This window comes from Spea bombifrons, chromosome 6 (genome assembly GCF_027358695.1).
Source record: "Spea bombifrons isolate aSpeBom1 chromosome 6, aSpeBom1.2.pri, whole genome shotgun sequence".
Lineage (NCBI taxonomy): Eukaryota > Metazoa > Chordata > Amphibia > Anura > Pelobatidae > Spea > Spea bombifrons.
This window is the reverse complement of record NC_071092.1, coordinates 47,851,111-47,878,660: the sequence shown is the minus strand read 5'-3', so window position 1 is coordinate 47,878,660 and position 27,550 is coordinate 47,851,111. Positions and strand designations below refer to the sequence as shown.

Below are 27,550 nucleotides of genomic sequence, written 5' to 3'. Positions count from 1 at the left end.
CAGACTGATAAGTGGAACAGCCTCCCAGCAGAAGTGGTAGAGGGTAATACAGCGAGGGGATTAAACATGCATGGGATAGACATACGGCTCCTGAATCTAAGACGAGACCAACGACTGATTAAGGTTTGAGTCTTTACAGCAGGAGAAACGGGCGACTAGACGGGGGCCGGATGGGGGCCGAGCTGCCGGCAGGTTTTGTGTTTCTATTTACGCGACAAACATTATCCTGGTCGGTGATTATCCAGCAGCGTTACTTGGCATCAGCTCGCTGGCGCCTCCTGCTGGTAGATAACTTGTCAGCGATTTTGGGACAGACCTGGATTCATTTCTCATGATTTATTATATATATATATTACTGTATTATATCATTATATATATATATATTATTATTATTATATTAAAACCAGATCCGGCTTTATCCCCCTTTTAAAAACTCCCAGTAAGGGCAGCAGAAAGTGCTGAACAGAACAGCCAGAAGAAGGTAGATTTGTTTGGATTTCCCAATAATTTTAAATTAATAACGACACACAAATGGTTTAAAACATCCCGGAATGAGGATTTATTATTATTATTAAAATGAGCAGAATAATTCAGTGAATTAAATATATATTTTTTTAAATACGCATTTATTTACGCAGTACTTTGCTGTATTTAAAAGGTTCTAACATCATTCTGAAGATTTTCTGAAGATTTTCCACATATAATATGAGGTTTAAAAAAATGTAAAAAATCTTTGGTTACTCAGGGGTGGGTAGATATCCGAGCAAGGCGATTGGCTGCCATTATTCCCGTTGATTTCAGTGAGCGCTCAGCTTCTACGGAAAGTGCGACAGCATTGGATACCATGCTAAATGACGCAAAGATTTATTTTGAAATGTAAAAAAAAATAGGGTATCAAAATTCTACTTTTTTTCCAGATTTTATAATTGTGATTGGAGGGCCAACGGCCTCTGCAGCGGTTTGCAATTTTTCTTCTGTTTCCCAGGGTCTAATTCAAAAGAAAAGGTCTTTCTCTTGCTTAAAAAAAAGAAACGTGGCACAGATCTCATTGGCTGTTGTCCCCAAAGTAGCAAAAACAAAAATTCTGCTAGAAATGTGAAAAACTTTGTGTTAAAAAAAAAAAAATTACAGTAAATCACATTGTCCCCCCACAAGCGCGCTGTGCACCCCGGGGTGGGATTCTGAGACCTCCGATGCTCCAGACTCATCGGCCCCTGAATACCGGCTTTAAAGATGCAGCAGCAGGGAAAACGATTCCCTTAAGAGAAAAAAATTTTTATTCCGGGAAAGAATGTTCAGAATAAAAAAAAATTCTGCAGCTCAATCAATTGCTTTGGTTTTATTTGTGATTTGATAGATCCGGATGCTGAAAAAATAAAATGTATACATTAGTAAATCCCACGTATATTGAATTATATATTTATATACATTAGTAAATCCCACATTATATTAAATTATATATTTATATACACAGTAAATCCCACATTATTTTAAATAAATATTTCTATACATTAGTAAATCCGGCTTATATATTAAATATATATTTATATACACAGTAAATCCCACATATTTATTGAATTTATATGTGGGATTTACTAATGTATAGAAATATTTATTTAATTCATATTTCTATACATTAGTAAATTCCACATTATATATATATATATATTTATTAAATATATACTTCTATACCGTAGTAAATCCCGCATCATATTATATATTTCTATACATCAGTAACTGCCCACTTATATTCAATATATATTTCTATATATATTAGTAAATTCCACATATATATTAAACATATATTTCTATACACCAGTAAATCCCACACATCAATATTTATGACAATTATTTTATAAATATAAAAATGTTACATTATATTGGGGACACACTATAGAGATATAGAACATATAAAGTTTTATCAAAAAGGAAAATTCTAGGATATCTAGAGGATACTCAAAAACCTCCTGACGTAGAGCTGCTATTTAAACTGCTGCCGAAAGCAGTTGTTTTGTGTGAATCGGAGACTGAGAAGGCCTGCGTTTAAATGACTTAAAGGCGAGGCCATGCGAGTGACGCGTCCCATCGACTTACTGCGGCTTTCAGAGCTTGGTCCAGGTCTTCCACGATGTCCTCGACGTCCTCCAGGCCGACAGAGAGGCGGATGAGACAGTCGCTGATGTTCAGAGCAGCTCTATCCTCCTCTGGCACCGAGGCGTGCGTCATGATTGCCCTGGGTATCAGAAATGCACAGAAAGTCAGCACACGGCTGCGTTAGCCCAGGAGACAACGGTGTCTTTAGTCTAAGCTGATACCTTTTATAGAGCCGACGTTGAAAACAACGTCAAGTTACATAAGCGTTTGGGGCCTCAGCGGTCTCTTCTTCAGATGGAATCAAAAGGTTATGTAACTTGACATCTTTTTCTCTGTCTGCCCAATAAAAGGTAGCAACTTCAACCAAAGACACGAAGGCGTAACGTTCCCTGCCTCCTGCTCCCGGCACGGGGCAAATCTCGTTTAAAAGGGACAGTCCGGCCAATCAAAAGTATATGACAGCCGAGAGATATGTATTTTTAAAGGGAGCCCCCCATATGCATTGCCCCTCCCCCTCCCCAGCATTACGCCGTCCCTTTAATCTTAAATATTTCTCAGCTTGGCATTTCATTTAAAGGGACAGTCCAGCCATCCAATGCGCTTTAATGCATGCGATGACCGTGCGGCCCCTTTAAATTAGCGCCTGTAATCCCATCTCCGCTGTGATGACGACAGCAGCAGGAGGGGGGTACAACCCCAGAGCCGCGCTTCACTGAAGTGGCAAAATTACCGCTTACGCAGATAAATGAGCGGCCGTGAGTCACGCACTAGAGATTACGCCGCCTGCTGCAAAAACATTTCAAGAACTCGTTAGCCTCAGCCTCCCGTTTCTGGGTAAAAAGCCTCATTTTTGGGTAAGATTAGTGTAAGTATCGCAGCGACACGTTAAGTGTTCTGTTTTTCTAAAGTTTGAACAGGAACGCATTTAAATATAATGGGGGAAAAAACACATAAATCCCACTAAAAAGGTTAAAAAATAAATGTACGATTTCAAGGTAAAAATGAATTAAACTTTTTTCATTCCCCGCGGTATTTTCGATAAATTACAGCTAAATATTTGGGGTTTTTTTGCTCTAAGTGAGACGAAGCACTTACGGATGCTCGGCCAGACTCTCGTACCCGCCTAAGCTTTCTGCCAACGCGAAAACCTGACAATAAAACACATCGCGAGAATAAAACACGTTATCATAATAATAATAAAATACATTATAAAACATATCATAATAATAATAAAATACGTAATAAATAATAATAAAATACATTATAACAATAATAATAATAAAACACGTTATCATAATAATAATAATAACATAGGAGATAATAATAATAATAATAATAATAAAACGCGTTATAATAATAACATAATAAAAAATAATAAAATACATTATAACAATAATAATAATAAAACACGTTATAATAATAACATAATAATAAATAGGATAAAATAGGATATAATCATAATAATAATAATAAATAATATACGGTATATTTGTTTAATGTAGTTATTGAAAATACGTTATATTTCAATTTAAAAAATACAGTCAGCTATTCTTCATTAACTTTTGGGATTTGTTTTTGTAAACTGCATCTTCAAATTGTAAAGCTTTAACAAATATATATATTTAAATACATTCTCTCTATTTTTGAGAGAGAGAGAGAAAGAGAAAGACAAAGAGAGAGAAAAGGAGAAAGAAAGAGAAAGAGAAAGAGAGAGAGAGAGAGAGAGAGAGAGAAAGAAAATAACCTGGGGTGCAAATTAAATCAACAAGTGAGGAGTCTCGGTCATTCGATGGTTAATCCAAAAGCGAATACAAAATGGGGAGGAAAAAAGGAGTTTACCTTTAAGTTCTTGAGGAAGGTCTTGGCGTGTTCTAGGTTCCCCTTAATGTAAAAGGTAATCATCCCCGGCACCCCGGTGCACTGGCGCCTCGTCAGCTCGTACTGCGGATGGGACGGCAAACCTGGAGATGGGGGAGGGGGGCGTGAAAAATCTAACTTATTTCATAAATTAATATAAATGGATTATATTATTAATTTGCCCAAACCCTCCCCGGAAATATTTAATTGACCATTTTCCTCGGGAACGCTTAATTATCACGTGACTCAAGCACAGGCACTGATTGGCTGTTGCCGTAGAAACTGAAAATCTTCTTAAACGTTGCTTTCTTTTTATACGCACCGAACATTTAAGAAGAAACAGCTTTTAGTTCAATTCTATTTAATTTTTATTTATTTTATTTACAGTAAAGATAATTGGCAAAAGTTTGCAAAACTACCATAATTTAAATAATTTCCCTCCACTCACAACCCATCCAAAGACTGCCTGAACCAATCGGCAGCTGATAGGGGGAAAATAACTAATTGGGGAGGAATAATCACGAAAATGCGCTGCGGAATATGGTAGTGCTATATAAAACAATAAACGGGAATAGTATTATTATTTATTTATAGAGCGCCAACATTTACACAGCGCTTTACAAATTTAAGAGATCCCCTTTAATAAAAACGTCGGACTCGGCCTGTTATTCCATGAAACGTACCCGGAAATATCACTTTATCCACGCGAGGATCCGCTTCCAGAAACCGCGCCGCGGCCAGCGCGTTCTTAAAATGCTGCTCCATGCGCAGGTGCAGAGTCTTCAGGCCTCGGTTGCAGAGATAACAATCGAAAGGGGACGGAATCGCACCGAGGGCTGCAAGAAACGACCCCGTCAGAATAAGCGCGGGAATAAGCAGGGAGACTCGCTGCAGGACTGCTGGAATTAAGGTAAGTGATGTACAAAGGGGGGATAGGGTAGATAATGAGAAGTGGCGTCGGCAGTGGGGGGGGGGGGTCATTTGAAACTTCGCCCCAGGCAGCATTATGTCTTAGGCTGGCCCTGGCCATAAAGCATCAGCTCAGTGTTGCGAGCTGGGAAAGTCACTCAAAATATCACATGCGCCACTGGGGGTTATATTACTGTATACAGCGCTGGGGGTTATATTACTGTATACAGCGCTGGGGGGGTTATTACTGTATACAGCGCTGGGGGTTATATTACTGTATACAGCGCTGGGGGGTATATTACTGTATACAGCGCTGGGGGTTATATTACTGTATACAGTGCTGGGGGGTTATATTACTGTATACAGCGCTGGGGGTTATATTACTGTATACAGCGCTGGGGTTATATTACTGTATACAGCGCTGGGGGGTTATATTACTGTATACAGCGCTGGGGGTTATATTACTGTATACAGCACTGGGGGTTATATTACTGTATACAGCGCTGGGGGTTATATTACTGTATACAGTGCTGGGGGTTATATTACTGTATACAGTGCTGGGGGTTATATTACTGTATACAGCGCTGGTGGGTTATATTACTGTATACAGCGCTGGGGGGGATATATTACTGTATACAGCGCTGGGGGGGTTATATTACTGTATACAGCGCTGGGGGGTTATATTACTGTATACAGCACTGGGGGTTATATTACTGTATACAGCGCTGGGGGGGTATATTACTGTATACAGCGCTGGGGGGTATATTACTGTATACAGCACTGGGGGTTATATTACTGTATACAGTGCTGGGGGTTATTACTGTATACAGCGCTGGGGGTTATATTACTGTATACAGCGCTGGGGGGTTATATTACTGTATACAGTGCTGGGGGTTATATTACTGTATGCAGCGCTGGGGGGTTATATTACTGTATACAGCGCTGGGGGTTATTACTGTATACAGCGCTGGGGGTTATATTACTGTATACAGCGCTGGGGGTTATTACTGTATACAGTGCTGGGGGTTATATTACCGTATACAGCGCTGGGGGTTATATTACTGTATACAGCGCTGGGGGGGTAATATTACTGTATACAGTGCTGGGGGGTTATATTACTGTATACAGCGCTGGGGGTTATATTACTGTATACAGCGCTGGGGTTATATTACTGTATACAGCGCTGGGGTTATATTACTGTATACAGCGCTGGGGGTTATATTACTGTATACAGCACTGGGGGTTATATTACTGTATACAGCGCTGGGGGTTATATTACTGTATACAGCGCTGGGGGTTATATTACTGTATACAGTGCTGGGGGTTATATTACTGTATACAGCGCTGGGGGGGTATATTACTGTATACAGCGCTGGGGGGTATATTACTGTATACAGCACTGGGGGTTATATTACTGTATACAGTGCTGGGGGTTATTACTGTATACAGCGCTGGGGGTTATATTACTGTATACAGCGCTGGGGGGTTATATTACTGTATACAGCGCTGGGGGGTTATATTACTGTATACAGCGCTGGGGGTTATTACTGTATACAGCGCTGGGGGTTATATTACTGTATACAGTGCTGGGGGTTATTACTGTATACAGCGCTGGGGGTTATATTACTGTATACAGCGCTGGGGGGTTATATTACTGTATACAGTGCTGGGGGTTATATTACTGTATGCAGCGCTGGGGGGTTATATTACTGTATACAGCGCTGGGGGTTATTACTGTATACAGCGCTGGGGGTTATATTACTGTATACAGCGCTGGGGGTTATTACTGTATACAGTGCTGGGGGTTATATTACCGTATACAGCGCTGGGGGTTATATTACTGTATACAGCGCTGGGGGGGTAATATTACTGTATACAGTGCTGGGGGGTTATATTACTGTATACAGCGCTGGGGGTTATATTACTGTATACAGCGCTGGGGTTATATTACTGTATACAGCGCTGGGGTTATATTACTGTATACAGCGCTGGGGTGTTATATTACTGTATACAGCGCTGGGGGTTATATTACTGTATACAGCGCTGGGGGTTATATTACTGTATACAGCGCTGGGGGTTATATTACTGTATACAGCGCTGGGGGTTATATTACTGTATACAGTGCTGGGGGTTATATTACTGTATACAGTGCTGGGGGTTATATTACTGTATACAGCGCTGGGGGGTTATATTACTGTATACAGCGCTGGGGGGGTTATATTACTGTATACAGCGCTGGGGGGTTATATTACTGTATACAGCACTGGGGGTTATATTACTGTATACAGCGCTGGGGGGGGTATATTACTGTATACAGCGCTGGGGGGGTATATTACTGTATACAGCGCTGGGGGGTTATATTACTGTATACAGTGCTGGGGGTTATATTACTGTATGCAGCGCTGGGGGGGTTATATTACTGTATACAGCGCTGGGGGTTATTACTGTATACAGCGCTGGGGGTTATATTACTGTATACAGCGCTGGGGGTTATTACTGTATACAGTGCTGGGGGTTATATTACCGTATACAGCGCTGGGGGTTATTACTGTATACAGCACTGGGGGTTATATTACTGTATACAGCGCTGGGGGGGTAATATTACTGTATACAGTGCTGGGGGGTTATATTACTGTATACAGCGCTGGGGGTTATATTACTGTATACAGTGCTGGGGGTTATATTACCGTATACAGCGCTGGGGGTTATATTACTGTATACAGCGCGGGGACTTATATTACTGTATACAGCGCTGGGGGGTTATATTACTGTATACAGTGCTGGGGGTTATATTACTGTATACAGCGCTGGGGGTTATATTACTGTATACAGCGCTGGGGGGTTATATTACTGTATACAGTGCTGGGGGTTATATTACTGTATACAGCACTGGGGGGTTATATTACTGTATACAGCACTGGGGGGTTATATTACTGTATACAGCACTGGGGGGTTATATTACTGTATACAGCGCTGGGGGTTATATTACTCTATACAGCGCTGGGGGTTATATTACTGTATACAGCGCTGGGGGTTATATTACTGTATACAGCGCTGGGGGTTATATTACTGTATACAGCGCCGGGGGTTATATTACTGTATACAGCGCGGGGGGTTATATTACTGTATACAGTGCGGGGGGTTATATTACTGTATACAGCGCTGGGGGGTTATATTACTGTATACAGCGCTGGGGGTTATATTACTGTATACAGTGCTGGGGGTTATATTACTGTATACAGCGCTGGGGGTTATATTACTGTATACAGCGTGGGGGGTTATATTACTGTATACAGCGCTGGGGGTTATATTACTGTATACAGCGCTGGGGGTTATATTACTGTATACAGCGCTGGGGGTTATATTACTGTATACAGCGCTGGGGGGTTATATTACTGTATACAGTGCTGGGGGTTATATTACTGTATACAGCGCTGGGGGTTATATTACTGTATACAGCGCTGGGGGTTATATTACTCTATACAGCGCTGGGGGGTTATATTACTGTATACAGCGCTGGGGGATGTTATATTACTGTATACAGCGCTGGGGGTTATATTACTGTATACAGCGCTGGGGGTTATATTACTGTATACAGCGCTGGGGGTTATAATAATAATAATATTGAAATTACTGTATCTTCTGTCTCATTTAAAGTGGAATTATCTGTATTATTATTTTATTATTATTATATTATTGTTGTATTTTTTGTAGTTTTTCTCGCTCACCGTTTTGAAGGAATTTCAGTCTCTCGTAGAGTTTGTCACAATTTACAGAAACCAAACCCATGACGACGTCGCTGTGACCTGCGGATCAATAATAATAATAATTTATCACACATTAAATATACAGATTGTTTGGGGAATCTTTTGTTTCTAATTCAGTAAGAAACTCGTTTTCTAAAAATTCACTTTTTCTGTCTTTAAGCCGTCGGCTCCATAAATAAAAACATTTTTTTTAAAAAAAACCCCAAAAACCATATTTAAAATGAAGTATGAGCCGCGCATGTCAGGAGCTTGTGATTTATTATATTTAACCCTGTATCTGCCGGCTCCTTCAAAATCACCTACAGGGGGATTTTAAGGAATTTTGTTAGCGTTAGCGACTCTTGAGCTCCCAACAGACCTGGGTTCAAAAATATTAACTCTCAGAACTCACCCTGGGGCAACAAGACACACAAATTATTGCTGAAAATATAAATCTGTAATACTATTATTTCTATATCTATGGCACCACCATACTCCATGGCGTTATCGTTTTTTTGTTACTAAGGTGCAACTTACTCTTTAATCACATTTCGGATTTTTTCTCCCTCCTCCCCCGAGTGTCGATGGGCATGCAAGGGTTAATTGCGGGCATGCAAGGGTTAATTGCGAGCATTCAAAGGTTAATTGCAGGCAAGCAAGGGTTAATCGCAGGCATGCATTCCCTTACCGTTCATATATTTGGTTGCGGAGTACATACAGATGTCGGCCCCCAGGGCCAAGGGGCGCTACAAAAGAATGAATAAAAATGAAAAAAAATAATAATACCCATCGGCAACAGCAATTACAGCGCAAAGTGACCTTATCGTCGTGGCAACCAATGGAACGGACCAATCAGCGAAAAAAATAAATAAATTCCAAAATGCTACAATGTAACAAAAACAGCTTCTTCCGAGATCTACACAGGAGCGGAATACGGTTACTAAGCGACGGGTTTTTGCCCCAACCATGCTGCCCCCCCCTTCGGGATTTAAAAATAAATTAAATTTAAATATTGACGTTTTGGATCATTTTTAGGAAAGTTAACCCAAATCGGGGTAAATTCTTACGGATGGCTGGTGACATTTTTGCGATTGTTCGTTACCTGGAAGTACGCGGACATGAAAGTGTTATCGACGGCCAGAATGATGTCCTTCCGCCTGTGAGCGATTTCCGCGCAGCCCTGGATATCGATGACGGTTAACGTCGGGTTCGTCGGGGTCTCGATCCAAAGAAGCTGGAGGGGAAAAAAGAACAAAGATCAGAAACAAGATCTCTGAACGCTATCAATAGTTATTGTCTTATATAGCGCCATCATATTCCGTAGCGCTGTACAATGCATGAAACAAATACCACAACTACTAGTAATAATAATAATAATAATAATAATAATAATAATAATAATAAAACGTTTGTGCCAGGCTGAGGAGATAACACGAAATAGAACGCTAAAAAAGGAAAAAAATCTATAAAATGACTGTTTGACAACACACATTGTTGTTCAAAAGTTTGGGGTCACTCAGCTGTTTTCATGGAAACCAAGGAAATTTCCGGCTGTTACATAATTATAAAAGGGTTTCTAACCATCAGCTAGCCTTTTAAACTTAAAAATGGATCAGCGAACAAAACGTGCCATTGGAACACAGGAGTGATGGGAGTGATAAAGGGCCATTGGAACCCAGGAGTGATGGGAGTGATAAAGGGCCATTGGAACCCAGGAGTGATGGGAGTGATAAAGGGCCATTGGAACACAGGAGTGATGGGAGTGATAAAGGGCCATTGGAACCCAGGAGTGATGGGAGTGATAAAGGGCCACTGTACACCTATGAAGAGATTCCATTAAAAATCAGCCGTTTCCAGCTACAATAGTCATTTACAGCATTAACCCCGTCTGCGCTGGATTTCCGATCCGTTCCATGTTATTTTAATGGGCAAAATGTGCTTTTTTTCACAAACAAGGACATATTTAAGTGACCCCAAACTATTGCACAGTAGTGTATTTTTTTTAACCCAAATGGTATAATCAGAAAGGCACCAGTTCCCGCAGGTTACCTTGGTTTCGGGAGTAATTGCAGCTTCAAGACATTTTAGATCCGAGCAATCGACAAACGTCACCTTCAAACCCATTTCGGCTGCAACTCTCCGGAAATATCTGTTTGTACCTGCAGGAAAAAAGGAAAGATAGACTTTGCTGGCAGATCGGCCCCATCCGGCCCCCGTCTAGTCGCCCGTTTCTCCTGCTGTAACGACTCGAACCTTAATCAAATCTTTCCATTATTCAAAATGAAAAACTTCCCAGGATGACAAATGAAGGGAATTTACACAAAGTGCAGGATGTTAGATATTGTATATTATTTTGCTTCCTATTGTACTGCACTGCGGTATATGATGGCGCTATATAAATAATAATAACTTTTGCTCGGTTAAATAACTCCTGTAATTGCGATTATTCGCCCCGCTGATCGTTACCTCCGTAGACGTCGCTCGTACAAATGATCTGGTCCCCGGCTTTTAGGAGATGCGCGATATTCAGCGTGGCGGCCAATCCCGAGGCGTACGCCAAACCTACGGAGAGAAAAAAAAAGCGATCAGAAAATGACATCACGCAGCGGCATTCCAACGCGCAAAAAATAAATAAATTATGTTTCACTCTAAAAATTATTATTTTTAATGTTTCTGGCTTTAAATGCCCCAATTTCTTAGAGTGCTTGAGATAAGAATAGAAAACAAAATGTTTTTAGAACACGGTTTGTGACCCCGCGGCCAGGAGCATTTCTACAGCAAAAATACGGCTTCCTAAATTACTTTACTGAGAGGGGGGTGGATAAGTGGAACAGCCTCCCAGCAGAGGTGGTAGAGGGTAATACAGTGAGGGTATTAAACATGCATGGGATAGACATACGGCTCCTGAATCTAAGACGAGACAACGACCGGTTCTGTGTTTCTTAGATGTTAATCGAGTCGTCTTGACATTTTTAATGTGGTTTAAAAGCACAATAATAAAAAAATAATAATGATTAATAATAAATTCCCCGCTGGGGGGGGAGGGGCGTAGAAAGCTTACAGTATTTGGCACCGTCCAGGGCGGCAACCGCTTTCTCCAGACAGTTTCGGGTTGGATTTCCGCTGCGGCTGTATTCAAACCCCTGGCAGGAGAAAAAACATTTCATTACATAAAATATTTTAGATTTCAGGCCATTTTTTTTAAATTTCTCGTATTAGATTAAAAAAAAGTAATTTTTGGAAGCAAGATTTACTTTACTGAGATGGTGGTAGATAAGTGGAACAGACTCCCAGCAGAAGTGGTAGAGGGTAATACAGTTAGGGGATTTAAACATGCGCGGGATCAGCATATGGCTCCTGAAGACGAGACCAACGACTGATTAAGGTTTGAGTCTTTACAGCAGGAGAAACGGGCGACTAGACGGGGGCCGGATGGGGGCCGATCTGCCGGCGGGTTCTGTGTTTCTACTATTTCGTATCTTAATTTTTATAAAAATGTATTTTACAATGAAGGACACGTGTGTTTCCGCCGTGACTCTCCGTAAATGCGCAAAGAGGCTTTGCGGCTTTAACCCTTTCAGTGCTGAGAAGTAGTTAAAGCATTTCTTTTGCGCACTGCGATTGGACGTTGCCCAAGCATGATAGGATTTGCTGGAAAGCAATGAAAGCTGGAATCTCAGAGGTTAAACATTCAGCAACTTTTTGAAAAGTTATTTATCGCCAATTTTTAATTTTTAATTTCCACCGAGATAAAGATTAAACCTGGAAGGAGCGTCAAGAAGCTCCAGCTGGTTAATGTTTGATTTGGAGTTTTGGACACGTTGACAGAGGACAGCCATACGATGTCTCAACCTCCCCCTCCGGGTACCCAAGCCCTGCGACAACCTGGTTTATTACAGATATGTGCCCGTGTTACGGCGCCAGGTGTTCGCCGTGATCATGTGACCTGGGTTTTAGACAGGGGTCAAGGTAAAGCGGCATAAAAAATTATTGACGACTGAGAGGATATTAAATGCAAGGTAGAGCTAAACTATCTGAAGAAGGGACTTCTGTGTCCTCAATGGGGGGGTTTCACTACTTTTGTGATTCCTCTGTTGGCTTTTATTTATTCCAGTGGCTCACATTTGAATTTCTATGCCATATAATGGGTTACATTCACAGGATCTGGGCATTTAAATCCCAAAGCCCTTTAATAATGATGTATGGGGGGGGAGGCTGACACCCATTGGACAGGGAAGGGCCACCCAGCTGTGACTAAGCATTTCTATTGAGGAAGGTGCTCGTGTAACATTGCATCATACGCACCTATGTGAATGAGCCCCCGCAGGGCAGTACAGAGAGGGGTGGAAGCTGCTAGTCCCCCCCCCCATCCCCCTACATTGTTCTTATTCACCCCCTACATACCCTGAAGCAGACTGAGCTGCTGCAGAACATCTTTGATGGGCAGGACTGGGTTGGCTTTTTGGAGCTCAAGGCTGATCTTCCCTTGGAAGAGGTTCTGCAGCAGCCACGACAGGATCTGCGGGTTTTACCTACTGCATGACTACAATCCACATCATCCCCAACCAACAGATCTCGCAGGGGAGGATAGTCGGACTACAGAATCCCAGTCTGGTCCCAGTCTGGCCCCAGTACAACCCCCCCCCCTCTCCCCATCCTTGGTGGTCTCCCGTGCTTACTGCGTGCTCCCCGGGTCCATGCTGCTTGAAGGTGGTAGACAGTGAGATGGGGGGCACCACTGCCATGGAGGTCCACTGCTCAGGCTCCTGCCCCGTGTGGATGGCCTGGGTGGCAAAGTGCCTGAAAGCCTCCAAATAGCCCTCGGAGGGACGCTGGGTGCCGGCCGGGGTCTCCATGCTGCGATGTCACCGCTGTAAGAATGAACGGAGGTGCTGGAGGTGGCTTCCTCCCCCTGGTCACCGCCTCCCCGGCAACGGAGCTCCGCTATTGGATGGAGCTGTAGGCGTTGTCACTGCACAACAAATCGGCTGGGAGAGGGAGGACAAGGAGGCGGGGTCTGGTAAGGAGAGGCTGGACTGGCAGACAGTAGTGAACGGGGGTTGGTTGTAGCTTGAGGGGGGGGGTGTCCAAGCGCGCGGCAGCAGACAATAGGGAGGAAAAGCCTGGGTTCATGTGCCCCTGGGCATGGGATTGTTGCCCCCGACCGCCTGACCTTTAACTCTGTTGCTGTGGAATATGACTCCCATCATGCTGAGCCTTCTGAAGCTTATCGTGGCTAAAACTGAACCATCCACTCGCAGAAACAACATTGGTTGCTATGGCGATTGCGTTAAATGTAGCACTTTACTCCCGAACCCTTGTAACTATTGCCCTTAGTGTCACTGGGGGCATTAACCCCCACACCTCCACAGACCCTTGGCAGTTTGCTGCCCCTAGGGAGATTGTCATTGCAGCTTTCAAGAGGTGATGCAGCAGCTGTGGCATTTATATGATGGCCCTGCGGTGGGTCATATGGCTTCCACGCCGGACCCTGCCCTGCCCCACCCAATCACATTTAATATGTTTTTATTGTTGCGTCATTCGCCCGCTGCTCATCATTACAAGCATCCATCCTCTAACCAGGATTAAGTGTAATTGCACCCGCCATGTCTGTAGCGTTGTTTCTTCTTTACATGGCTCCGCCTGCTGTAATCCGCCTAATCGGTCAGGAAATGCCACAAAATGCACCAAACATTTCTATTATATTTCTGGATTTGAGCGTTCTAGAGACCAGGCATTCCAGCTGCTTTCCTCAGCTTTACTCTGGCAGCTGCTCCTTCACAGGCACAGAGTCCCCACCTGCATGAAACCGTTTGCAGGCTGCAGACACGAGGTAGTTTACTTCAGGCATGTATTTGCAGCTAGGGTTAGGTAATATTCCAGCTGTTGAGACTACATCTCCCATGACTCTCAGCCAGGTATAAAAAGGTAATCAGTTACCCGGTTATGCCTCACACACACTGCAGGGGGCAGCACTTTACATGCTCTGGAAATTAAGTTTCTGGATACATGGCCGATGCCGTTACTGTAAATTGTAATCAAATCCTGTCAGGACGCCCTCTACACCCCAAAGTAACCGGGAAACATCACGCATGCGCTCTGCCTTCCGCAGGCTTCATCTCACTATGCATGCGCACTCCGCCTCCCTCTGCACTTACCACACGCATGCGCGCTACTACCTCTATGGTCTGGTTTTAATCGCGCATGCGTTCGGTGTTCCGCAGCAGTCACCTTGCTACGCGCGTGCGCTCTTCCTTCGACGCAGTTCTCGCGATACTCTCGCGTTAAGATGGCAGGGCTCGGTTTTCTGCTGTGCTGAGGGGAACCTCGGAACCCCTCCATTCTGCGCTCTCTGCATGCCCCGGCCCCGGTGAGTGCCCAGCGGCCATGACCGGGGAAAAGCTCCGCTCCCTGCGCAGGGGCCACAAGCCCAGCAAGGAGGAGGACCTGCTGGAGCCCGACGAGGAGGCCACGGCCGGCGGTACCATCACCCGGCTCGGCAAGAGCAAAGGTAGCCACAGGCTGAGCCGGAACCTCAACCACAACTACCAGGCCAGCGACTTCCCGCTGCACGAGAGCGTCTTTAACGGGGACATCCGCCGCCTGTCAGCCCTGCTCCGGACACACAGCATCGGACAGAAGGACAACCACGGTGAGGCGGGGGGGAGACGGGGAATGACGGGGGCGGGTGAGGTAAATGGTATTGGGGTTAAGAGGGGTGCAGAGAGCAAGGAGGGGGGGGTTAAGCGACAGGTGATGGGGGGGGCGAATAAGAGGGTCGGGGAAAGGTGTGGTGGGGAGAGAGAAGCAGGTGACAGCGGGGGGGGGGAGCCAAAGATGGTGTCTGAAGGCATTATATGGAGGGGGATGGGGGCTTGGAGGGGCTGGAAAAAGGGGTGACTGGGAGGTGCTGGGATTGAAAGGGTATAGAGCTGGAGAGGGGGTGAACACAGCCATCAAAAGCCTCATTGTAACCATTTTGGGTTATTTAATATGTTCAACAGGGACGGTCACTTTTGTCACTTGGATTGCTGGCTGGGAGTTATGGGAGTTTTCCTCATACTCGGTATATTGGGAGGCAGCCGCTCCTCTCTAGCTCACAGATAAAGCGGGCGCTGAATCCTCCCCTCGTTAGTGACTCACGTATTGGTTGCTTCCTTATAAATGACTTTATTCTCTGATATTTTACGCGGTTTATATTTATTGGGTTCCTCAAAACCGCGATTCATCTCGAAATATTTGTAAGAAGGTTCCCCTCCATCTCCCCGGCCGGCGGCGGTCATTCTGGCAGAACCACGTGTGCTTGCGCTCTACGCATGGTGTTCAGTGTGCTCAATTACGGTGCTGGTGGACCTTTCCTGGATTGCTTGTGTTAAGCAATAACCCCCAGGGGTGTTCAATGTATGAGCCCCCCCCCAAAAAAAAAATGGAACAGGGTCTTCAATCGGTGTGTGATGGACAAGACCACCCCTGCTGGGAGGCTCCTCACTGATAAATTCTGTGAACAGGATTGTAGTTTTTTGTCTGCAAGCCGATGATGGTTACGTGAAGGACAGTATATAGATCATATAGATTATAATTGAATGTTAAAGGGACACTCCAGCAATCACATGCCCTTCGTATGATAGCCAAGAGGGCTCTTTAAATTGACTTTATGCCCCCCCCTTACAAATACATGGGGGATTCTGCAGAATGCCCCCAAATGCACGTGCCCCATTCTCCATCCTCAGCTGTTACCCCCGCAGGAGACGCGTTCAGCCAAATACACCGACTGACACCTGGTCCGTTCAGCGCTGTCTGGACAAACATCGCATGGGCGGGTGACGGGGGTCCGGCTGCTCTAAGGAGACCTCCCATGCACAAATCAATAGGAGGGCTTCCCTGCCACTGATTGGCTGCTGCTTGCTGCCATTCAGTGGGGACTCGTTGCATGTTGGACCAGGCAGGGCACTGCAGCTTACCATTCGTTGAGCCGCGATCTCTGCCCACGCACTCTCCCTGTTCCCGCTGACGTTCGTTGGCTTGTTTGTTCTTGGCAATGGGTTAAAAATTACCTTTCTAGCTCGTCATTCCACCCGGTGTCTTATTTACACCGCATTCCGGCTGTTACCCGACCTGTCCGAGTGATTTATGTGAAAGGGGCATTAGGCCAGGAGTTCCCCGCTCTTCTAGTGACGCGTTTCTTATGACTTTTATTCTCGGGGTGATGGGAGTTAGCGAGACGCTCGCACAGGGTTGATCGAAGGCTATTTTTAAGGTCTGGGCATATTGTGAGTAACGGATTGTGTCGCTTCGGCTAAGTTGGCTGCTTTGAAACCCTCGAGGAATCTCAACATGAAGCCGGAGTCTCCCACGGAAGGCGTTCTGCGTGTCGGTTGGCGGCCGGATTAGTCCAACCGCGCAACAAACACGAACAGGTGGCTAAAAATGACTGAATCAACAGAAAAAAAATCCCCCTCCCTCGGCTTTTCGTGTTGAAGGGGTTCTGGCTGTTCTGTTGGCTGCACGTCCTTCGCTCGCCAACCTTACTTTTATTTTTATTTTTTGGTGGAGCCTCAAGGGCCCCGCTTGCTCTGGCTGTCGGGGCCGTCGGCGGGATCTCCGCGGGGGCATCATACTCTCGCCATGTTCGGTGTTGCCTTCCCGCTGTGACATCATACTAGTCTCAATGTTGTAATGCGCTGTGATGACATCTCTGTCAGATTAAGGGTCGATACCTGGCTGTCAGGATGACGGTCGTCTCTCCTTGATTCCTATGACACGTGCTTTAAACACCAGACTGGCCCCCAGGAGCTCTTGGCGTCGTCGCTAAAGCCCCAGGAAAAAAAAACTTTAATTTATAGACGCGTTACATTTTAATGGATTACTTTTTCTTTTATTATTTTAATTAAGATCTTTCTCACCCCCGTTAAGGCGAATAATTAAATGTCACTTTCAGTGTTCCGGAAGTCTTAAAGCCGCCTTTTTCTCCTTTTTGGCTTCTTGTTTTACCTAAAATATTTATTCAGGGTCCCGTTTAATGTTTTATCAGCGGGACTTGGCGGGCGACCGCCCCAGATCTGTCACCCGCGATAACGCGGCGAACCTCTTCATGCGTTCCTTCGCTTCCTCTGATCGTGGAGTTTTCTGCTCTCCGTACGGAAAGAGGCGTTAATTAACGACTGCTTTGATCTCGCGACGGATCGGGACAGGAGTTAACGTCTGAATTATTTTGTGGACCCCCGCCGGCTGAGTTCTTTATGGTTCGGTTGAAGGTTCGTTATTAGTCGATTGTATTCTAGAGATGCGTTGAGACTGAGTAGTTTCATGGAAATCCACCAAGCGGATGCCGTATCGGAATTATTGCCCCTGAATCGCCCTTTTTACTACTTTTAGACCCAGTGGCCTTCGTGTCCCCATCATGCAGACCCTCGGGATCTCTGCACATGGACTCAGGGTGATCTCCGGCAGACCCGTCGGGCTCCTATGAGAGCCCCCCGCAGGAGACCTGTTTAGCTCCGATGCTAGAAACTCTAAACTATAAAGGCTCTAAAACGAGTGAATTTCTTTGTTTTGTTGAAAACGCACAAACTCTGACCATGTTTGTCTATTTTCTGTCTTTCAGGTAATACTCCGTTACATCTCGCTGTGATGTTGGGTAACAAAGGTAAGAACCGCGCCCTAAATATCCATCCGCTGTTAAAGGGTAGTGATATCGAGGGTTAAATCCTGACATCCGGCACTGATCTGAGCTGTCAGAGACTCGTAAAATGACTTCACTTTTTGTAAAAAAGTTTGCTTTAGCCATTTTAAGTAAAAAAAAAAAATTAAATAAATAAAAAAAGACCCTTTTAAATTGTTTAACTGTTATTGTTTCACAGATAAACCATTTTCTGTCATGACTTGTCCTGCGTCTTGGATAGTTGGACTGATTTCCGGAAGTTTATCCGCTTTTAGCTATTAAATGTATACAGATATATTTAACACCCCCCCCCCCCCCAGCACCCATTGCTGAATATAATTTATTTGATTGTTTAATTTCTGAATGTGTGTTTTTGCAGAATGTGCTCATCTTCTGCTGGCGCACAACGCTCCCGTGAAGGTGAAGAACACTCAGGGCTGGAGCCCCCTGGCTGAAGCCATCAGCTACGGAGACAGACAGATGAGTGAGGGTCTTTACTCGCTTTTATAAAGGGCCCTTAAAGCGCGTCGGCCGCTTTCTGGATATTCTCGGTCCCGGCCTGTTGCGTATTAATCAGGTTTTCTTTCTTGACGTTTATATTCCGCTCCCTGTGGTGCCGTACGCGGGAGCCGCCGTCTCGCTGCCTCATCACATGGTTTAAATCTCTGTCTCGCCCTGACATGTTTGTGATAATAGCTTTACAGAGACCCCGCGCGGCTGGAAACGAGGCTCTAGAGGCTCGAGTGTTTTATCTGGGATTTGACCGTTTTCATTAAGGGCTGCGGGTAGAGCTGGCTTTTCTTTGCTGGAAGTGCTTTGCGGGTCCCATATAATGTATACGTTAATGCAGGGAGATTTATTTTTGTAAGTCTCACTGATTCAACTATACATGATACGGGGCTGGCTCAGTCCATCCTGCAGGAGAAGTTCACTGGGGTCAGCCCTTCAAAATTCATTTTGGGGTCACGGAGATAAAACTAGAAACCCTAGCCTTAGAGGATAAGCCCCAAATGTGAGTGTTAACTTACTGTTAAGTTTTTTTATTTTTTTTGTTTTTTTTTTAACTGCTAACCCGACAGCTTTAAAGTGACGGCGGCTTTAATATATACAGTGGGGCGGCTCTCGTGTACACATGAAGCGGACCAGTTACAGGCTGGGTGGTTAGTCCAGGTTGCTACATCTTGTCTGTGTCCTGGCTGAACTTTAGGGTCACCTGAAGCCACGCGGTCATTGAATGTCTCCCTGGCAGACACAGAGTGCAGCCTCGCCAAGGGGTTGTGTTCCTGCCAAACATGATCGAGTCCGCAAAGAGCCTTTAGGATTATTCCCTCGAGTCCCTCCAAAATACGTTTGTTAAAAGCTGCCCGACTTGTGGCAATGAACTAATAACGCGTTTTAACAATGTGTCTGAAAACGCAATGCTTACCCGTAGCTTTCTGAGCTCCTCTGACAGCTGTTGGTGCTTTTAGTTACAGCGCTGCTCCGAAAACTGAAGCAACAGTCCAGGGAGAACGTGGAAGAAAAGAGACCTCGCCTGCTAAATGCCCTCAAAGAGGTAAAAAATGTCCATTAATGCCCCGAACGCTCACCAGCTGCTTTCCAGAACTCCCCGGTCCTGTTGCCTTTTTTTCTGTCCTCTGCTTTGTGTTTATTGGGGTGGAGGAAATGTAAAAAAAAAAAAAAATTACTATGTTGCAACAATGATTTTATAATTTTCCGCAATAAAAAAAAAAATTCTTAATCCTTGGCTCACTTTATGGCTTCTGACAGATGGCTTCTATCACCGGATAAGTAGTGCTTCATGTAAAGAGATGTAAACACAACATATCTGCCATTATCGCAATACTTTAATACTATATTTTTCTTCTAAATGCCCCCTATCCTCTAAAAACTGCATTAAAAGTTTTGAGATGCTAGAGCTGCTTAGCAATAGAGTCCTGTCATTCTTTCAAAAGCTCCTCCTCTCCATGTATTACGTCACAGCAACCTGACTTCCCACAACCAATCAGTCTCTTTTATAAACTAATAGACGTTCAAGCAAACACCCCTTCTGCGATTGAAAAAAAAAAAAAATGGCAGTGCAGAGGGAACAAGTTACGCGGCCCGGCTGAAACGTTTTTTGGACATAGTTTTAACAAGAATATGTTTATTTAGCATGGATGGAGGAATAACAAAGTATTTAGGAAAGTTTGGGAGAAAAATGTGTAGGTGGAACAGCACCTTAAATCCTTGTATGTATTTATTGCCGTGTATTATCAGCATGCGCGAACCCTTACTAACCCAAAATGCATGTTTTTAGGAATTGCTCTAATTCTTGGTGTTTTTTATTTTTTATATAGCTGGGAGATTTTTACTTGGAGCTTCACTGGGACTTTCAGAGTTGGGGTGAGTATCGCGATTATCCGATTAGCGCCTGCGTTAGGATCTTTGCCGCGACTAACGATCATTCTCCTCTCTCGCCCCCCCCCCCGCAGTGCCTTTACTCTCCCGAATTCTGCCTTCTGATGCTTGCAAGATATATAAACAAGGTATTAATATCAGGTGTGTGCCCCGCTTCTCCGTACTTACGGTGGGTTTGGGGGGTTATGGGAGTTTTCCTGAAGCTTGATTGTGTGACTCGTCGTTCTGGACTCGGGTCTCGCGTTCGTTTGCTATGAGAAATGTAACGGCGGTAAACTGTTTAATATCGAAGCAAACGCAATACACTGAAACTGTCCAGTGAGTGTGTGAGTGTGTGTGTGTGTATGTGTATATGTATTTTATTTTTATTATTTTATTTATTTTTTAATTGGCCGCTGCGTCGTGCTCTTGTGTTGCCGCAGACTGGACACAACCCTCATAGACTTTACCGACATGAAGTGCCAACGCGGAGACCTGAGCTTCATCTTCAACGGAGAGGCCCCCCCTTCTGAATCCTTTGTGGTTTTAGACAACGAGCAGAAAGTTTACCAGCGAATACATCACGAGGTACGGGGGCTGCGACCCGCAAACCTTAATATCTTATAGACGTCTAAGAGACAGCGGCTAGACTCTGATAGATCTGTTACTTTCCAGACGCGAAAGTGACTCTTTTTACCTCCTCGTCCTTATAAAATCTGCCGGTTTGGGATGTGATGTTTCTATTGGAGAGCAGAACTAATCGATGTTAAGGATTTTTGGAAATATATATTTTTTTTATTCTTTAGGAATCTGAGATGGAGACTGAAGAGGAGGTGGACATTTTAATGAGCAGCGATATATATTCAGCCACGTTGTCCACGAAATCCATCACTTTCACCCGGGCCCAGACGGGGTGGCTTTTCAGGGAGGATAAGACGGTATGCAACCCTCCTTCGCCATCTTGGTATGATGAGCGTGACTGCTGAGCGAATCTCGGGAGAGTGGAGGTTTTGCTTGGAGAACAGATGACTATTGGCAGAAGAGCTGACATTTTGGATGTTGAGAGCCACGTAGTCTGTTACACGAGTGCAAATGATTAGAAATCGCATATAATGTCAGTTGTAACGAGCTCCGTGCTAAATATCTCTGCCGTGGATAAAGAGCACCTTCGGGGTTACATATCCAGAGCAATTCTAGAGAAACGCGGCAGTCAGCAGGAACGACTCCATTGGTTGCTTTGGTGATTGCACCGTCCTTAGCACTTTGCATTACGATTGCTCTTTATAAAAAAAAAACGTGTGACGCAGAATAAGCTGAAAATACTTGAAATACTAAATCCATTAGCTTTAAAAACATCTTTTTTTTTTATTATTTTTTTTTATATATGTTTTGTAAGATAAAGGCAGATGCAGAGGAGCGTCTGCACCCGCCGTACATTGGCTCGGGTTCTGTACAGCGGACTGCGTCTCACCAGCGTGTTTTGTTTTTAAGGAGCGAGTGGGAAACTTCCTGGCCGACTTCTATATGGTGAACGGGCTTATTCTGGAATCGCGGAAAAGGAGAGAACATCTGACGGAGGAAGACATACTCCGGAATAAAGCCATCATGGAAAGCCTGAGCAAAGGGGGGAACTTAATGGAGCAGAACTTTGAGGTGTGTAAAGCGGCTCGCTGACGCCCTCGCGCATGCTCAGTCTGTCTTCCGTTACGATAATGGCAGGAAAAGAGCGAGACTGGGGGGAGGGGATTTTTATTAGTGTTCGGAATGTAATTTACTTATTAAGTTTCGAGGGATTTTTGTTCCCTGGAAGATAGAAAATCACTTAAATAAAAAATAAAATATTCTAAAATAATAAAATATATATATTACACACACACCTATACCGGGAATACGTAAAGCCACCTTTGGCACATACCGGCAGACACGTCCAGCAAGCAGCGGGTCAACCAGAACATGAGATCCGAACCTAATCTACCCTCCCGTTTGTCTTTTCTATAACCCAGCCTGTGCGGAGACAATCGCTCACGCCGCCTCCTCCGAACACCATCACCTGGGAAGAATACACGGACGCCGAAAACGGGAAGTACGTATGTACCGCGAACACCTGCGCCCTACGTAGCCATATTTACCCCACCCCGCTAATAATAAAGAGGAAATGGGGGATGCTTTAAACTGCTGGAGAAAAGGGAGTCAGATTTGGGGCTGGTGAAAATGCGTTGGGTAATAGGGAGTGTGTGTGTGTGCTGGGTAATAGGGAGTGTGTGTGTGTGCTGGGTAATAGGGAGTGTGTGTGTGTGCTGGGTAATAGGGAGTCTGTGTGTGTGCTGGGTAATAGGGAGTGTGTGTGTGTGCTGGGTAATAGGGAGTGTGTGTGTGTGCTGGGTAATAGGGAGTGTGTGTGTGTGCTGGGTAATAGGGAGTGTGTGTGTGTGCTGGGTAATAGGGAGTGTGTGTGTGTGCTGGGTAATAGGGAGTGTGTGTGTGTGCTGGGTAATAGGGAGTGTGTGTGTGTGCTGGGTAATAGGGAGTGTGTGTGTGTGCTGGGTAATAGGGAGTGTGTGTGTGTGCTGGGTAATAGGGAGTGTGTGTGTGTGCTGGGTAATAGGGAGTGTGTGTGTGTGCTGGGTAATAGGGAGTGTGTGTGTGTGCTGGGTAATAGGGAGTGTGTGTGCTGGGTAATAGGGAGTGTGTGTGTGCTGGGTAGTAGGGAGTGTGTGTGTGCTGGGTAGTAGGGAGTGTGTGTGTGCTGGGTAATAGGGAGTGTGTGTGTGTGCTGGGTAATAGGGAGTGTGTGTGTGTGCTGGGTAATAGGGAGTGTGTGTGTGTGCTGGGTAATAGGGAGTGTGTGTGCTGGGTAATAGGGAGTGTGTGTGCTGGGTAGTAGGGAGTGTGTGTGTGCTGGGTAATAGGGAGTGTGTGTGTGCTGGGTAATAGGGAGTGTGTGTGTGCTGGGTAATAGGGAGTGTGTGTGTGCTGGGTAATAGGGAGTGTGTGTGTGCTGGGTAATAGGGAGTGTGTGTGTGCTGGGTGGGTAATAGGGAGTGTGTGTGCTGGGTAATAGGGAGTGTGTGTGCTGGGTAATAGAGAGTGTGTGTGCTGGGTGGGTAATAGGGAGTGTGTGTGCTGGGTAATAGAGAGTGTGTGTGCTGGGTAATAGGGAGTGTGTGTGCTGGGTAATAGGGAGTGTGTGCTGGGTAATAGGGGGTGTGTGTGCTGGGTAATAGGGAGTGTGTGTGCTGGGTAATAGGGAGTGTGTGTGCTGGGTAATAGGGAGTGTGTGTGCTGGGTAATAGGGAGTGTGTGTGCTGGGTAATAGGGAGTGTGTGTGCTGGGTAATAGGGAGTGTGTGTGCTGGGTAATAGAGAGTGTGTGCTGGGTAATAGGGAGTGTGTGTGCTGGGTGGGTAATAGAGAGTGTGTGTGCTGGGTGGGTAATAGGGAGTGTGTGTGCTGGGTAGTAGAGTGTGTGTGTGCTGGGTAGTAGGGAGTGTGTGCTGGGTAATAGGGAGTGTGTGCTGGGCAATAGAGAGTTCTGGTCATTATGATTCCTTCTCTACTCAGGGCTCCTCATCTCGGAAGAGAACTCGTTTGTAAGGAGAACAAGAAAACTTTTAAAGCAACGATCGCTATGAGCCAGGATTTCCCGCTAGGAATCGAATCGTGAGTTCTGTATATATAATTTATTTATTTATTTATTTATTTATTTTTTGTTATTTGGACACGTGAAACAAATGTATATTTGAGTCTTTTAGTTTTTTGTCTTGTGTTCTGCGCGCTGCTGTATGGTACGACGTATTTATGAATCGTCAGTTAGGACGTAATAAACCCCAGACAGAAATTACGGATTGCTGCTCCTATGTCTTATTTCTGACTTTATCATTTTTTTTCCCTCCACATCCAAAATTAAGTGGTTTCTGGGTAAGCAGCTTTTAAACATTCTGACATCCTACATTTGGTCAGTAAAAATTCCTTTTAATTGTTCGGGTTATTCCTTTGACATGGACCTTATATTTAACCAGAAACAATTTGTCTGGAGTTCACCAGCCCGATCAAAAAAAAAAAACAAAACAACCAAAAATAATATATATATTTTAGATAATTGTAATGATTATGCCTGTGATAAAACAATTTATTTCCCTCCGTATTGCAGACTGTTGAATGTTTTAGAAGTAATCGCACCTTTCAAGCACTTTAATAAACTCCGAGAATTTGTACAGATGAAGCTCCCCCCGGGGTTCCCTGTAAAGCTGGGTAAGCCTTCGCCCGCAGCGTTGCTCCGAGGGCCGGATTACGGGTTCTGATCTGCAGATCTTCATTCGCTTTTGCCGTTTCTTTCTCAGATATCCCTGTATTCCCAACGATCACAGCCACGGTGACATTTCAAGAGTTCCGCTATGGGGAATTTGACGAGTCCATTTTTACGATACCGGATGACTACAAGGAGGACCCCAGCCGCTTTCCGGACCTATAACCGGCCCGAACTCTCCGATGGGCTAACGTTGGACGTCGTATAAGGGTCGCCTCCCGCGGTGGCCTGAGGTCTTGCAATTCAGTACAGAAGTGTTCCTCTGGGTTCCGGAAGAGAGAGCTTCTCTGCCGCAGCATGTTTCGGATTCGGCATCCAAGGTGGTAACGCCACGCCGGATCCTGCCGGGAATCTCAGCCGAGTACCAGTCATCCCTCACGTACCTGCAGGGAGTGCAGGACTCACAGCTAAACCCTCACAAGCCCCCGGTGAACAACGCCGAGGGGGACTTCCTATCCACACATTCGCACTCGTTTCAAGGAGTACTTTTTAATGAATTCCTATGGCTTGATTTTTGTGTTTTCCCTCAGAAAATTATGTATCTCGTAACATTCTGTGTAAATTCTCGTTTGCCGGAATTTATGACCCCTTTTTGTTCTTTTGCGCTGAATGTTGTTCCATTTGGTTATCGCCGGCTCTGCACTTGGATGCCGAGACCGCTGTGTTGCGACGTGTTCTCTCTGTGGCAAACCGTTTTTTGTTTCTGGTTTTTGTTTCAGTTTTTTTATTTTCTTTAAGTAAATGGTTTTCTTTGGTAAATGATTTGCTTTTGTACACTTATGATTTTTTGTTTTTAATTACGAAGATTCCAGTCATATTTCAAAGTAACCCATTTCGTATAGTGAGTTACGTTACCATTATTCCACGCAGATAATTCGGCACAGTATTTAAGTTTTTGCGGCGCAAAACAAAGGTTTTATTTTATTTTCTTTTTAATTATTATTTTTTTTTTTTTTACCCGATATTAATCTCCATAGTCTGCTGGTAGACTGGTGTATAAAACTATTACGAAAATGCTTTTAGTTATCAGATGCAAGTCTTATTAATTTTTCTCAAAATATAATTTTCTTTATTTATATGTATAAAGGGAGAGAAACGGTCACAATCTGTACGTTCTCGACGTGCGCCCCTTTTTTTTTATTTACCGTAATCCATGTACTGTTTCCCGTATCTGCCCGTCGGTCGCCCCGGGTCAGGTCGGGAATCTGCTGCGAGCACTTGCAGTTTGAGGTTGTTTTTTTTTTTTTTTTGTTTTTTTTTTGTGACTTTCCAGCATGTCCCTCCCTGCTACGCTTTAAAAAAATATATATATATTTTTTTTTCTTTTTTTATATATACGGTAATTAAACGACGCACTGTAGGTAATTTGATACGGGCTGCGCTGTTCTGTCGGGGCTTCCACTGCTTTTTTTTTTTTCTCTCTCGAAGGGAATAAATCCTTCTTTCCACGCATTGAAGAACTTTAATTGTTTCAAATCATCACCATTGTATACGTCTTTCTACTGGAACTTGTAACATTTGGTCTTTTTTTTTGTAACTAGTAAATGAGTAAATAATACAGATTCCTACTGGAACCACAGCCAGAACTGGTTTAAATAAACAAAAAAACCTTTTAAATGATTGCCTGTGTCTGATTTTTGTAACATGTCTTCTAAATGACTTATTTAGAGCTTCATGTTTTAATGTTCCTTTCAAAGGATCTGCCTTGGGTTTTGCAACATAAATGCTCTAGTTTTTCTCTGAAAAGGAGATTAAAGTCTAGTTTGTCTGTGATAAGAGAGCGCTGGCGACTGACTACGACTGTGCAGAGGGCTGATTAAAAAAAAATGATAAAATCTGGAACCAACCACTCATATGCCCAGCAAACCAAGGTAATCAATACCCTACTGTTTAAAAGTTTGGGTTCATTTAGAAATGTCCTTGTTTTTTTTTTTTTTTTAAAGAAAAGTACACTTTTATTGGGATCTCTTCATAGGCTACAGAGGCCCTTTATCCTCTCCCATCATTCCTGGGTTCCAATGGCCCTTTATCACTCCCATCACTCCTGGGTTCCAATGGCCCTTTATCACTCCCATCACTCCTGTGTTCCAATGGCCCTTTGTCGCTCCCATCACTCCCAGTTCCAATGGCCCATTGTGTTCGCTGATCCAAGTTTACATACAAATGAATGAATGAAAAGAGCTCTCAGTTCCCAGGTTTGGTAGAATGAATACCATTATATATCCTACCAAAATGATTATATTTATTATGTTTATTCCAAATGCCCCAATTAGGAATGCTCAATCAATGTTATTTGAGTTTTGGTTTTTTTGGCTGGGCAAAAAAAGCTAGAATAAAATTTAAAAAAAGTGATTAAAATGAAAAAAAAAAAAAAAAGCTAGAATGAAATTTAAATATTTTTCTCTAAGATAATAGGAAAGGAGGATTAGGTTTCCTTGGATTTGACGAGATATAAAGAAGGTAGTCTGAGCTCCTCTATTTGGGAATTTTGGATATGAGTAAGTAAACAAGAACAGCAGCATGTTCTAGAGCAAGCAATCGCTTAACAAGATGAAGAAAAGATATTGGACAATCTTAAGAACAAAGGAGTTAAAAGATC

General features: G+C 44.0%; 2 protein-coding genes across 2 annotated transcripts; one reads left to right on the top strand and one right to left on the bottom strand.

The window, feature by feature from the left end:
• Nucleotides 1-1,332: 1,332 nt before the first annotated feature.
• CTH (cystathionine gamma-lyase) lies at nt 1,333-13,495 on the bottom strand. Its single transcript, XM_053468794.1, has 12 exons — nt 13,286-13,495; nt 11,668-11,749; nt 11,073-11,168; nt 10,656-10,765; nt 9,709-9,840; nt 9,295-9,352; nt 8,589-8,666; nt 4,635-4,787; nt 3,934-4,055; nt 3,190-3,242; nt 2,095-2,233; nt 1,333-1,366 (listed from the first exon to the last, which is right to left on the bottom strand). The coding sequence occupies exons 1-12, from the start codon at nt 13,460-13,462 to the stop codon at nt 1,340-1,342; spliced, it is 1,227 nt and encodes a 408-aa protein (XP_053324769.1). The 5' UTR covers nt 13,463-13,495; the 3' UTR covers nt 1,333-1,339.
• A 1,345-nt stretch (nt 13,496-14,840) lies between these two features.
• ANKRD13C (ankyrin repeat domain 13C) lies at nt 14,841-25,661 on the top strand. The gene is made up of 13 exons (XM_053468790.1): nt 14,841-15,258; nt 18,211-18,252; nt 18,647-18,751; nt 19,737-19,822; nt 20,607-20,652; nt 20,742-20,808; nt 21,090-21,234; nt 21,453-21,584; nt 22,138-22,299; nt 22,650-22,729; nt 24,207-24,305; nt 24,796-24,896; nt 24,986-25,661. Exons 1-13 carry the CDS (start codon nt 14,994-14,996, stop codon nt 25,114-25,116), a joined length of 1,461 nt encoding a protein of 486 aa, XP_053324765.1. The 5' UTR covers nt 14,841-14,993; the 3' UTR covers nt 25,117-25,661.
• Nucleotides 25,662-27,550: the final 1,889 nt, after the last annotated feature.